The 13881-nt window shown below is 34.1% G+C and overlaps 2 protein-coding genes across 3 annotated transcripts; one reads left to right on the plus strand and one right to left on the minus strand.

The window, feature by feature from the left end:
• Positions 1-3582: 3582 nt before the first annotated feature.
• SOBIR1 (Leucine-rich repeat protein kinase family protein) lies at positions 3583-5970 on the plus strand. Its single transcript, XM_039023266.2, has one exon. It carries the CDS (start codon positions 3957-3959, stop codon positions 5865-5867), a length of 1911 nt encoding a protein of 636 aa, XP_038879194.1. The 5' UTR covers positions 3583-3956; the 3' UTR covers positions 5868-5970.
• A 792-nt stretch (positions 5971-6762) lies between these two features.
• On the minus strand, positions 6763-8231 carry LOC120071162 (centromere protein X). 2 transcript variants are annotated; one of them, XM_039023267.2, is made up of 6 exons: positions 8110-8223; positions 7947-7995; positions 7794-7834; positions 7413-7452; positions 7197-7250; positions 6763-7113 (listed from the first exon to the last, which is right to left on the minus strand). In XM_039023267.2, the coding sequence occupies exons 1-6, from the start codon at positions 8131-8133 to the stop codon at positions 7010-7012; spliced, it is 312 nt and encodes a 103-aa protein (XP_038879195.1). In that variant the 5' UTR covers positions 8134-8223; the 3' UTR covers positions 6763-7009. The 2 variants fall into 2 exon arrangements, with proteins under 2 accessions (XP_038879195.1, XP_038879196.1); XM_039023268.2 differs by lacking the exon at positions 7197-7250 and having other exon boundaries at positions 8110-8231.
• Between the last annotated feature and the right edge of the window lie 5650 nt (positions 8232-13881).

Below are 13881 nucleotides of genomic sequence, written 5' to 3' on the forward strand. Positions count from 1 at the left end.
TCAATTAATGTAGTGTTTATATTATCAACTTTGAAGTCATACGTTCGATTCTCTCGGTTCACATATTATCAATAATAATAATATATATATATATATATATATATATATATATATATATATATATAATATATATATATGAATTCAATTTTTTAGGACCTTCATTTGATTTTTAAAAAATAAGTTTGTAAACAATACTTTCCACCAATAATTTTTTTGGTTTTATTATTCATTTTTTATTAATATTTTCAAAAATCAAGTAATTTTTTTGGGGGACATATTTCAAAATTTTTATTTTTATTTTTAGAATTTAACTAAAGCTCCATTTGTTAAAAATTTTGGTTTCTTATTTTTAATTTTAAAAATTAAGCTTATAAACATCCCTTCCACTCCTAAATTTCTTTACATTGTTATTTATGTTTTACCCATGTTTTTAAAACCAAGCCAAAATTTGAAAACTAAAAAAAAGTTTTTAAAAAATAGTTTTTGTTTTTCAAATTCGGTTAAGAATTATCTGTTACTTAAGAAAGATACAAATTATTATAAGAAGTTAAAAGAAAATACGCTTCATTTTCAAAAACCAAATATCTACCAATAGTGGCCTAAGTATTCAAGTATTTTTTTAAGAAACATGATAACCATAGTAAGAAATTTATGAAAAAAAATATATTTTTTTAAAGAAAATATCTTTTTTTTTTTCAATACAATAAACATAAAACTTAAAAAATTATCCGAAAAGGGCAATATTTAGATGGATACATACAAATATGCTATTAAAATATTTGTTAAAAAAATGGTCAAAAGAATTTACTATGTGTTAAATTAAGATTAGATAATTTGATAGAATACACAGGAATTAATATTGAATTTTCCAGTTAAAAGAAGATGTAATAAATGATAAATACATAGAAGAAAACGACGTCATTTTGTGTGGTATGGGCCTGTGGGGGCCGTAGATGATATCCAACGGCTGATAATAGCTAGAAGACTCAGTCGTCAGTCCCCTTGTGCCCTTCAATCGTTGACTTGTATTACCCAATGGAAAACGACGACTTTATCGTGTATTGACTCAAACCCTCGAGGAAGTTTCAAAGTACTTTTTCATTTTAGGGCAAATATCCCATACAACCCTCTTTATTATATAATATAAAAACATTCATTTTTTTATTCAAAAGAAGGAAAATTTTCAATTTTATATTCCCAAATTTCAATATACCATCTAATTATGTCTCATTTGAAAAAAATTTCAAGTTAAATTTATAATTATATCAATTAAATCCATAAAATTTTATAAATGAATCAATTTAAGATTTTTTGAAAATTGTTTATTCATTTACTCTAATCATCCATTTTGTAAATCTGACATTTGAAGAAGTTTATACACGTGTGAGAATTAATTGTATGGATGATTTTCGATGTAATTATAATGAAATAGTCTAAATTGATTGGTTTATAAAATTTAGGAGTTTAGTTAGCTTAAATTATAAGTTTCACACGATAACTTACGAGAAATGTGTAAATGGATGGAATTTTAATGAAATGTGGAATGTGGAATATGTGTATGTGATGTTCAAATAGTAAAGTAAAATATTTTTCACTTTTTGGAGTTGGAATTCAAGGTAGGCCTGGCATGACTTTTAAGTATTAATAAAATGTTTTAAAAAGAAAAAAAAACTTTTTTTTCTCTTTCAAACAATTGTTTTTGACAAATTATAAGTTTTTATTATTATTATTATTATTCAAGTACTTTAAAAATTTTCAAAGAAAGGCTTAATATCTACTTTTGTTTTTCTTTATTATGAAAAATGATCACTACTTGAAAGTTTTAAGATTTATAAACAAATTTACATTGGTTAAAAAAGTATTCAAATGGAACAGATGAAGCTTTTAGTTTGTAAAAGTTGTATTTGTATTAAAGACATAATTTAATTTTTAAATTCTGATGTTCAAAAACTGTTTTTCTACCGCTTAAATTTAGGAGCTCTCTACAAGGAAGTTGAAATTTTGAACTTACATTCTGTTGTAGTTCTTTAACTAATCAAATAACATTAATATTTTTTTGTTGAGTTCTGGTCGGTTAAAATCTATTTTTTGGGGGCGAATTTTCATTCCTCACGACGCTCGTTGTTGGAGTTTCTAGTCTCTTTTTCTCTTCGTCTTAATAGTAACAGAGGTTTTTCTTCTTCTTTTTTCCTTTTTCTTTTTTCTTTCTTTTTCTCTTTGAATTATTTACCAATCTTACCCTTAAACATCCTATTAAGTATTAGATTAAATTACAATTTTGATTCCTATGCTGTGGAGAAAGTTTGATTTTAGTCTCTATGGCTTATAATTAGAATTTAGTCCCTGTAAAGATTATTTATGAGGGATTTATCCAACTATAAAAACTAAATTCTTACTTTCTAATACTATTATTACTAACTTGGTGTAAAAATAGAGATGTTGATGTTACCAATAAAAAAAATAACCATTTAATATTTTTAAAAAATCAAATTACCAATCTTACATCAAGGGTTCAATTTATAAAGCTTTATTATTATTTTATTATACTTTTTAATATTGGTAGATGATATAATCTTGAATTTGTCTTCACCCATCAACTTAATCTTATAGGTCAATCAATAATTTACCACATATGGTTAATGAAACAATTACTTTTTTTTTTTTTACTAACTTTCCAATCATTTATCCTTTTTATTTAGTTGTCATGTTTTAATTAATTAGAAATATAAAAAGAGCATTATGATAATCATCCATATTTTATTTCATTTCCCTATGAGAGTAAACACCAATAGATTTTTATTACAACATTAAAGCTATTTATCTTTATTACAACATTAAGGCTATGTTTACACTAGTTCAAAGGTAATACATCAATGGTAATGTAAAAAGTGGACCCCAGTTGATTATTTTTGTTGTTGTTTACCTAATTTCCCTAATAGTAATGAGATGTGGAGTCCACCTTCAAATTTGTAATCAAATTATGTAATCTAATTGAGAAATAAACATTCCTCAATCTGATCGCGATTGAAAATTATATGAGATTCACTAACTTTACCAATATTATCGTTGCAGTTACAGATATTTTTACTAAAACAATGAAAATTATGAATTTATCATATATACTGTTACCTTTATCGCAACTGTTACTTATACCGTTATAGTTACTATTACTGTTATAGTCAAACATTAACATTAACAATAACAATAACAATAACACTAAAATGTGACAAATTCATACTTTTAGATAAATGCGATAAAAAAAACAATCTAATTACGTTTGTGATTCGATTTTATTACGATTCATTATGATTTCATCGATATTTGTAATATACAAAATCAAAGACATATGATTCCCTTTGCAAGTGAGGCTCATTAAGATTGATATATAAATGTAAATTCTTTTTTTAATACAAATTGAGAGAGATTTAAACCACGGACCTCTGGATCTTTAACACAAAGAGTTGAACTAAACTTTTATTGATAGATTTATAAAACATAAACTTATTATAATTGCAATAATTTTAATTATGATTTAGTAAAAGTAACCTAAGCTCATTTTAGGTCCATGCATCACAATTGATCGGGGGAAAAAAATGTAAATTGAAGGTGCAATCGCCATCTAGTAATCGGATGGTTTTAGTAGCATTCTTCCCCACTAAAATCGAGATTCTAATATCTAATTATTACCAACGTTATCCATGAATTCTAACCAAAAGAAGAAAAAGAAAGGGAAAATCATTGTGGAAAAAATCAGACCAATCAACCTCGGCCATTCTGTCGTCTTCGTGGAACTGGAGAGGGTAAATAAAAAGGAAAATTAAACTGGGCTCCACCGATCCCAGTGCGATCCCCATTCTCACTGATAGAGGCCCCTATAAAGAAGAAGAAGACCACGTCCAACATTACTGCCAAGTCTTTCCTCCCTGCAAAACTCCGTTCATACGCCGCCGGAAAAAATGGCTTCACCTTCCTCCAAACTCCTTCCATTCTTCGCTTTTCTCTCCCTCCTCCTCCATGTCCATGCCCGACTGAACCTTGATCCTTCAGATCTTACAGCCTTTTCCATCATTAAAAATGACTTGGGCATTGACGGTCAACTCTCCCCCTCCCCATGCCACAATACCGGTGTGTTCTGTGAGCGGCGGCTCTCCGACAACGGCACTTATGTTTTAAGGATTACCAGGCTCATTTTCAACTCCAAAGGTCTCACTGGTTCTCTTTCTCCGGCTATCGGCCGGCTCACGGAATTGAAAGAGCTTACGATTTCTAATAATCACCTCGTTGACCGAGTACCTTCCGAAATCGTGGACTGCCGGAAACTGGAAATTCTCGATCTCCAAAACAACAAGCTTTCTGGAAAAGTTCCGTCTGGATTGTCCTCGCTGATTCGCCTTCGAGTCATCGATCTTTCGTCCAATAAATTCACGGGCAATTTGTATTTCTTGAAGCATTTCCCCAACCTGGAAAGTCTCTCCATAGCAAATAATTACTTCACAGGGAAGATCCCAGCTTCAATTCGTTCTTTCCGTAATCTTCGAGTCTTCAACTTCTCTGGAAATCGCCTTCTCGAAACTTCAGCCTCCATCGTAAAGGGTGTTGAGTTCCACTCGGCTACCGAAGTTCCCAAGCGTTATAAGTTAGCTGAGAATTCCAGTACGAAAGGTACGCACAGAGCCGCCGCTACAGCGCCAACTTCGAGTGCTCAAGCTCAAGCTCCAGCTCCCGCGACATCCCCGCGCCGGAAAAATAAAACAAAGAAGATAATTTCTTGGATACTTGGGTTTCTTGCTGGAGCAATTGCTGGAAGTTTATCGGGGTTTATCTTTTCTCTACTGTTTAAACTCGTCATAGCAGCTATTAAAGGTGGAAGCAAGAATTCAGGTCCGTCTATCTTTGCTCCTAAGTTGATAAAAAGAGATGATTTGGCTTTTCTAGAGAAAGACGATGCGCTTGCATCTTTGGAGCTGATTGGAAAAGGTGGATGTGGAGAAGTTTACAAGGCTGAATTACCTGAAAAAAGCGGGAAAATGTTTGCGATTAAGAAGATAACTCAACCCCCCAAGGACGCGGCTGAGTTAGCTGATGAAGATAGCAGACTTATGAGCAAGAAAATGCGTCAAATTAAGTCGGAGATCAGAACTGTAGGTGAAATCCGGCATCGGAATCTTCTTCCTCTTGTGGCTCATGTCCCTCGTCCTGATTGCCACTACCTTGTGTATGAATTGATGAAGAATGGCAGCTTGCAAGATATGTTGAATCAGGTTTCAGCAGGTGTGAAAGAACTAAATTGGCTTACTCGACATAACATTGCTCTTGGAGTGGCATCTGGGCTGGAGTATCTACACATGAACCATACCCCACGTATTATTCACAGAGATCTGAAGCCTGCAAATGTTTTGCTCGATGATGACATGGAAGCTCGAATTGCTGATTTCGGGCTGGCAAAAGCAATGCCTGATGCCCAAACTCACATGACAGCTTCAAATGTTGCAGGTACTGTAGGATACATCGCACCGGAGTATCATCAGACATTGAAGTTCACTGATAAATGCGACATATACGGCTTCGGGGTTCTGCTAGGTGTCTTGGTGATAGGGAAACTTCCATCTGATGAGTTTTTCCAGAACACGGATGAGATGAGTTTGGTTAAGTGGATGAAAAATGTTATGACTTCGGATAATCCTAAGGGAGCCATTGATCCAAAGCTCCTGGGAAATGGCTGGGAGGAGCAAATGCTTTTGGCCCTCAAAATTGCCTGCTTTTGCACTATGGATAATCCAAAAGAGAGGCCTAACAGTAAGGATGTCCGATGCATGCTGTCACAAATCAAGCACGATGTACCTGAAACTCCCTCTCAAAATGTCTAAAATAATAATGCATGTATAAGAACGTTATCTGTTAGATTCTGCTTCCAACGATGGGCATTGTCAATCAAATATATATATATTTGCATATTTGTATTGTCTTTAATCATCCACTTGCATATTCTTAAGGCAAAACCTCACCGTCAATTTTGGAAATGAAATAACAAGGTTTAGGAAAGATGAGGAACACCGCTAACAGGATAAAAATCAGTTTAAGAGAGCCAGGAAAAAGAGCTACTGGTCTATTACTATAATCCAGATTGCAACCAAGATATTTGTCCATCTCAGTAAGCATTTCATAAAATATTATGCATATGCTTTAGAACACCCAACATTACACATCAAATGATAAAACGTAACTACTTTTATTTACTAAGCATCCATTGAGGCAGTCCACTGGCATCCTAACAATATGAACCCTGGATAGCATGTTAAATGGTCATTATCTGCTACCATAGTACCATATCTACCATTCACATTCTGGTGGATGTAACTTTTCTGCCCTAGAAAGTCCCTGGACAGGACTATAAAATTTTGATCAAGGAAATTCATATTTTCTACCTTTCTATTTTTCTGCTTTTCTATTTCTTATTGTGCCTTCATCAAAGAAAGGCTCGTCTTTCTACTACTTACTAATCACGATAAGTTATTTGATAGTGGAAGAACATGAATCAGGCACCCTTCTCATACAAGTTCTTTTACTAGCTGCCTGGTTCTCCTGGAAATACATTTTTTTAACTGATTATAGAGGAATCTATTATAGAAGCCATTATAACTTGACAACACCAAGACCCAGCTTCATAGACATTTTTTAACGGATTGAAAGTTCTTTCATTGAGAAATTTATCCACATCAACACCAAGCTGTATTCTCTAGACTATGAAGCACTCAGTTAGAATTGGACTGATGAACCAGATTGATGTTTGTATTGGGATCAGAAGAAGACTACAAAACTTGAGAAGTCTCCCCAACTCTCCCAATTGCAAACCACTCCCCCCCTCCCAATCTCATTAAGTTTGTGAGACATCTTTCATATCAGCAAACTTACTCATTAATGACTGATACAGGCCAAATAATCACTTCGATAAATCAAGAACTTAACCTTCAAGAGCAAGACATCGAATTGTGTGGAATGGAATGCTACCTCAAAAATCCAGTAGTAACTGCGGAAGAATTCTCTCCAAATGAGTGGCTTCAATTCTGTTAATACCTTCTGCTTCAGCAATTGTTGCAGCGCGCTGCACAGCCTCTGCACAAATAGAAAAGCTAACCTAAGAGAAGAAGGAAACAGTTGGACACCAAATTAAGCATCTGACTTTTCACCATAAATACCTGAGACAAAAATTTGTACAAGTTTAGAGCTCAATTTAAGAGCATTTGCATTGGCTGCATGGGAATCGCAAGGTCAGAAATAGATTTTGCATCTTCCGGTAGATGGTAACCATTCAAATAACACGAGCTCCATAGAAAATAGCATGCTTAATAGAAACTCTAATTTAAAAATGAAATATTAGTAAGTAGTTGAAGTAAACTAAAAATTAATGATACCTGACATCGGCCTGCTCTTCTTGGATGTTCCAGCGTCAACCTGAAAAAAAATTGTAAGCTAGAGATCAACTCCACTGGTCTAGTCGAGAAAAAACCTAACTCCATGTTTACAACAAGATAGATAATCACTGACTTGTAGTTAAATTCGCTAGACTACATATCAACTTTCCATATATACTTCTGCCCTGTGCAAATGTTTGGTAGTAGAAATGTGCATAAAATTGGTGGAATCGTGAGAAATTCAAGAACTAACAAAGCATTCTAAGATTAACCTAAGTACCAGTGAAACCGAAACGAAAAACGACAACAAACATTTTCACAAAAGAAAGCAGTAGCGATTAAACAGTAAAAATCACAAGAAACTCAGGGAAGGGGAATCACCTCACAATCCATAGCATCCGGATTCTCATTTTTCTCGCGCTCTGGGGAAATGCGAGCACCAAAGCAGGAAATGAAGAAGTGATCAAAAAAGAGGGAACGAAGAATTCAAAACAGATAGATAGACAGAAGGATAGAGTGATCCGAAGTCCGAACCAAGTGATCTTCTGCTCCACTCGAGCTTGAAGATGGCGTGAATCAGATCCTGTCAATTATACATAATTGAAGAGAAAATATAAACGTAGCAGACATTTAAGAACAAAGAATCGTCGAATTAAACTTGGATGAAAACGATTAAACATGGAGATGAAAGAATTACAGGATGAAATGCGTTCTCTTCCATGGTGAGCGAAACTGGCGACTGGGATCCTGTAAGAAGCAACTTTTCAAAATTCAACTTATCTCACACCAAGCGTGTTTTTTTTTTTATCTGTTTTCAAATTGCCGCTAGTTTTAGTTTTTATTCGGCCCATTTGAGCTTATGCCCTTCATTTGGGCTTATCTTGGGCCCAAATTTAAGGGCTGCCCAAAGCCACCTCTTCATATGGAATAGGGTGTATATAGTTCGGGTTGAATCGGGTTGGAAGAATTTTGTGGACTCGGATTGGCTAAAAATGAACCTTATTATTTCATTTTTGGAAGGTCAACCCAACCCAAAATTTATGGGTTGGGTCGGGTTGGGTCACCGATTCTGTTACACAATCGCTTACCAAATAGCAAATACTACATGATCGCCTACCAATGTTATACAATCGCTAACCAAATGCTACACGATCGCTGAGCTCGGCTACACGACCGCTTAGCTCTGCTACACGATCGCTGAGTAACAAAATGTTATACGATCGTCTACCCAATACTATACAATCGCCTACCCAATGCTATACGATCGCTTACCAAATGCTACATGATCGCTTACCAAATGCTACACGATCGTTGAGTAACAAAATGCTATACGATCGTCTATCCAATGCTATACGGTCGACTACCAAATGTTATACGATCGCTTATCAAATGTTACACGATCGTTGAGCTCGGCTACACGATCGCTTAACTCTGCCACACGATCGCTGAGTAACAAAATGCTATACGGTCGCCTATCCAATGCTATATAATCGTCTACCCAATGTTATACGATCGCTTACCAAATGCTACACGATCACTTACAAAATGCTACACGATCGCTGAGTAATGCTATACGATCTGCCGGTTTTATGTTTTATTTCATTATATATATATATATATATATATATTCGGGTCGGGTTAACCCGAAAATGAAATGGGGTAACCCAAGACCCAACCCGAATTTAATATTTTTAAAAAATTTTAACCCAACCCAACTCTTGCGGTTTGGGTTGGATAGTCCGGGTTGGTCGAGTTACCGAGTTTTTTGAACACCTCTAATATGGAATGTGTCCAGTTGGGTTATGAAGTTTTTGAACTCACAAAAAGGTTGTTTGGGATGCTGAGTTGAGATAGGATATCTAGAGTTCATGTCCGTGGAGTTCATATATCTATAGAGTTCGTATGTCTGTGTTTGGAGTGTAGAATTATTTGGTCTCAGTTCATATGTCTGTACTTAGGGTGCAGAGTTGAGTTCATATGTTTGGGTATTTGATGTAGTTTTTTGAACTCTAAATAATATGCCTTTATGATTACTATTTTTGTTTTGAGACTTTTTTATTCAATAATTCTAGCCATCTTTATTTGAATAAAATATGGATTACAATTATTTTCTTTGAATTTTTAAAACTTTTATTTCTTTCTTTCTTTCTTGGCCTATGAACAACAATTAACTCATTACATTTATGGTAGAAATATGGTTAAATAAAATGAGAAACTAAAGCGAAATAAAATCTTTTGATTCTAGCTAATTTTTCTCCATGAATTTCATTATCATCTACTTCTTTTTCTTTTTCTTCCTATTGTTGCTCTATGTTTTTATTGTGTCATAAATCTTTTTAAATAGATCTTCCCCATCATCGCAACAAAAAATGGAATGTCACCATGTTTCTTCAACAGTTTCACTTTCATTTCCTCCAAATTTGGAGGGTCATCAGAAAACAGATCTCTATTTTTCACTAATTCTTACTAGAAAATGTTCTAGAAAAAAAAAATCTTGCTATGTGTTACATACTTTTCAATTGCATACGTACTTTTCGTCTAAATATTCTTAACACTCGTTTGATATGTAAATTCATTACGTATAAATATTGTACTTAATGTAGACAAAATAATATTTTTTATATAATCAACAACCCTAAAACTTACTTTAACAGCCATCAGTCTTATAATAATCGGAAGTGGTTGTCGAAGTTGATTATCGAAGATGATTTTTGCTGGAGTTTGTAGTCTAAGGCGGTTTTCGGAACCTGAAGTTGGTCAGATGAAGGTGTATTGGATTTGGTTGTCGAAGTTTGTCATCGGAGGTGGTTTTCGAATCCCAGAGTTGGTCGGACGAAAGTGGTCGGTTCACGGTAAAGAACTATCCTCGGCGATAGTTTATATGGCCGAAGTTGATTATCAAATATGATTTTCGCTGGAGATTGTAGTTGGAGGTGACTATCAGAGTCTAAAGTTAGTCGCATGAAGGTCGTATTAGAGTTGGTTGTTTGAGTTTATCGTCCAAGGTGGTTGTCAAAGCCTCGAGTTGGCCATCGGAGTTGTCACTCAAAGGTGATTATCGAAACTGATTTTCATCAAAGTTTGTAGTCGAAGGTGGTTGTCGGAGCCTACGAAGGTGGTTGTCAGAGTTGGTCATCGAAGTTTGTTGTCAGAGCCAATTGGTCATGGGAGTTGTTAACGCAAAGGTGGTTGTCGAAGTTGGGTCAATGGAAGTGGTTGTCGGATGCCAGAATTGGTTGTCGAAGTTGGTCACTCAAAGGTTGTCGGAGCTCAGAGTTGGTCGTCGAAATTGTCATCGGAGGTGATTATTGAAGCTTGGAGTTAGTCGTTGGAGTTGTCATCAGAGGTGGTTGTCGAAGCTTGGATTGGTCATTGAAGTTTTCATCAGAGGTGGTTGTCGGAGTCCAGAGTTAATTCTCAGAGTGTGATAGTGGCCGATAGGTGAAGCCATTGAAAAAAATAGGAAGAATGGATAGTTGGGGTGAGGTGGGATGAGTTAGGATGCGTTAAGGTGAGTTGATAAAATATACCAACTCAACTCCATCAACATTTAAAGTTGGTAGGCCACAATGAGTTGATATATTATACTAACTCAACTCAACTCATGTTGGTGAGCCAAACACCCCAAAAAAGTCTTTTTATTTAGTACATGCAACTAAGGGTGGCAAATCTAATTAAGGAAATTCAAGTGTAGTTTGGATTTTTTTGATTTTGTATAGCAAAATCCTCACTCACACCTTTCACACACAGATCTCCTCCCTTCTCAGCCATCTCTTCAACTCTCACGTTTTAGTCTCGATTTTCAGATTGCCAGATAGCAGTTGCAGTACGATATTGGAAATGAACAGCAGAAATGACGGAGAAGAGTTGAAGTCAGCGGGGACATTCAAGGACGACGAGAAGAAGTCGGTTGTGCTTCACAATGTTGGGTCATTGGCATTGGAACCCACCTTTAATCTTTGAAAGTAGGGCAGATGAGGGGGATAAGAGCATTCACAGACAACGAGAAGAAGATGGCTAACATTGCCGGTAAGTTATTTGCAATTTTCTTTCTCTCTTCTCTCTCTCTTTTATGTGGCAACTCCTCCCCTTTCCAAGATAAAGTGACCCTAATTGAAGAAGATCTATTTAATCACAAAATTGCCGTAATTTACGCAAATGTCCTTCGATTTAAAACACTTAAAATAACTAATCATCTTTTGAAAAGATTGAAATTTCCTCGCAACAGAAGCAATTGGATGTCGTTGTCTCTAAATTCATTTTACAGAACATTCAAAAAAACAGAGTGACGAAAACTAAGGATAAACAAAGACCTAAGCATGCTGTTACTGAAAATATAGATAAGAGGGAAGGGATATCACATACTCTTGAAGAATACTGTCTTCTCGCTTCCTCTTCCAAGCACGAACACGAACTGTTTAATTGTATATATGTGTGTGTGTGTGTGTGTCTATATATATTAAACTACATGTTATAACACATATAACATATAACCTATAGTTTATACTATATCACATATAATATAGCCTATAGTTTTTATATAAATCACATTCATATAAATTAATATTTGAATCATACTCAAATAACAACATCTCCCATAAAACTATATAGTTTCTGAAGGGATTGGAATTCCCCATAGCAAAAGCAATAGGACGCATCAATCTTTAAAGTTCATTTTACATAATACATAGGATTAAGAGAGACGAAAACCATGGAAAAACATAAACCTAAGCATGCTTTCACAATTCAAATAAAAAGGAAGGGATTGAGAAATCACATACCCTCGAAGACCAAATCTTCACGTTCCTCTCCAATTCAAGTCGTCTTTTCCCGATCTCATGAACTCGAAATCCACTAATTCAACAAACAGGAATAGACACCACCAAGGAGTCTTCTCTGTTATTTCAGGGATGAAAACCGTGCAGAGGTGTGGGCTTGTACTCAGTCTTGACGTGAGGGAAGCAGGAGATAACTGAGAGTTTTTCTTCTCTGTAGATCACAGAGAAAATGAGAACTAGAAAGAGACACAGAGAGAGAGAACTTTCTCTCTCTTCCAATTTGTTACGTGTGGAAGAGAGAGATTAGGGGCAAGAGAGATATAACTCCCTCCCCTTTATTTTTAATCAATTCAAAATAAAAAATTTGAATTTAATATATATATTTAAACTATATGTTATATCACATATAATATATAACCTGTAGTTAATATTATATCACATATAACATAAACTATAGTTTATTATTTTTTTAAATAACCTAAGGTATTAATATAAATCAAAATCAAATTAATTTTAACCTATAGTTTTTATATGAATCACATTCATATAAATAATAATTCAATCACATTCAAATTATAGCACCTCTCAATAATATATATAAATTTAATATGAATCATATTCATATTAATTTTAACATATAGTTCATATATGACTCATATTCATATAATTAATATTTGAATCATATTCAGACACTTATTTCTCTCAAAAAAGTATATAAATTTAATATAAATCATATTCATATTTAATTTTAATCTATAGTTTTTATATGAATCATATTCATAAAATTAATATTTGAATCATATTCAAATATTTATTTTTCTCGTAAAAATATATCAACATACATTATATTATATAATGTATTGATATATATTATTTAGTTGTATCTTATACAATTAATTCTCTTTAATTAATTTGAACAATTCAAATCACACTAACATTAATTTGATTCTCATCCGTCCTCATTAAACTAACGAGGGGACCTTGTGGACCTATAGATTGAAGCTCCAATGATATGAGATTAATCTATTAAAATATTTTAATCAAATTAATCAACATTATTAACTATCGGTCACTCCACTAAATACCGACAGTTGAACTTTTCGCACTATAGATATATTTATGTGCCCACTATATATAACCAATCAACAACGCATTGACTGTTCACAGGTTGCTTGTAAGTACTATTAGGTCAAATTATAATTTTACCCATGTATTTACATCTAACTTCTTAAGTACCACTGATCCGTCTAATGAACAATTAGTCATAGTCCAACTATGACTAAATCCCTCTCGGGCCAGGAAAGGGTGAAGCGCCTCATTGTTCAAGCCCTGGTTACCCTAATTATAGGAAATGACTTAATTTCTTCTTGTGTAACTGTGTTCCCAGCTTTCCAATCAGACGAATCCCAAAAGTAATAGGCTTATTAAGTCGGCGAATTTAACCACTCTCACCCATACATATCAAAGGATTGCCCACATAGGCAAGAGTTCACAACTCACTCAGGATTAAGTTCAAGTCACCTATGGTCATCCTGGTGAAATGTAAGTCTCTTCTAGCAACAACATTATAAAGAAAGATTTAATATTTCATGGTTTGGTCTGTATACAAATTTTTTTTGTATAAGATATTTCTGCTCATATGTCTCCACAAGGATGATCAGGATCATATCATTTGTAGTACTTTACAACAA

Source organism: Benincasa hispida, chromosome 2, assembly GCF_027475165.1.
Source record: "Benincasa hispida cultivar pf3 chromosome 2, pf3_genome.v1.1, whole genome shotgun sequence".
NCBI classification, from domain to species: Eukaryota; Viridiplantae; Streptophyta; class Magnoliopsida; order Cucurbitales; family Cucurbitaceae; genus Benincasa; species Benincasa hispida.

Bases quoted from the DNA above. Each gene is read 5' to 3' on its own strand.
- SOBIR1 (XM_039023266.2), top strand. From the start codon at position 3,957: ATGGCTTCACCTTCCTCCAAACTCCTTCCATTCTTCGCTTTTCTCTCC.
- LOC120071162 (XM_039023267.2), bottom strand. From the start codon at position 8,133: ATGGAAGAGAACGCATTTCATCCT. The intron at 7,835-7,946 runs GTTCGGACTTCG...GCATTTCCCCAG, and splicing joins GTGGAGCAGAAGATCACTTG to AGCGCGAGAAAAATGAGAAT. The intron at 7,114-7,196 runs GTATTTATGGTG...CTATTTGTGCAG, and splicing joins TGTACAAATTTTTGTCTCAG to AGGCTGTGCAGCGCGCTGCA.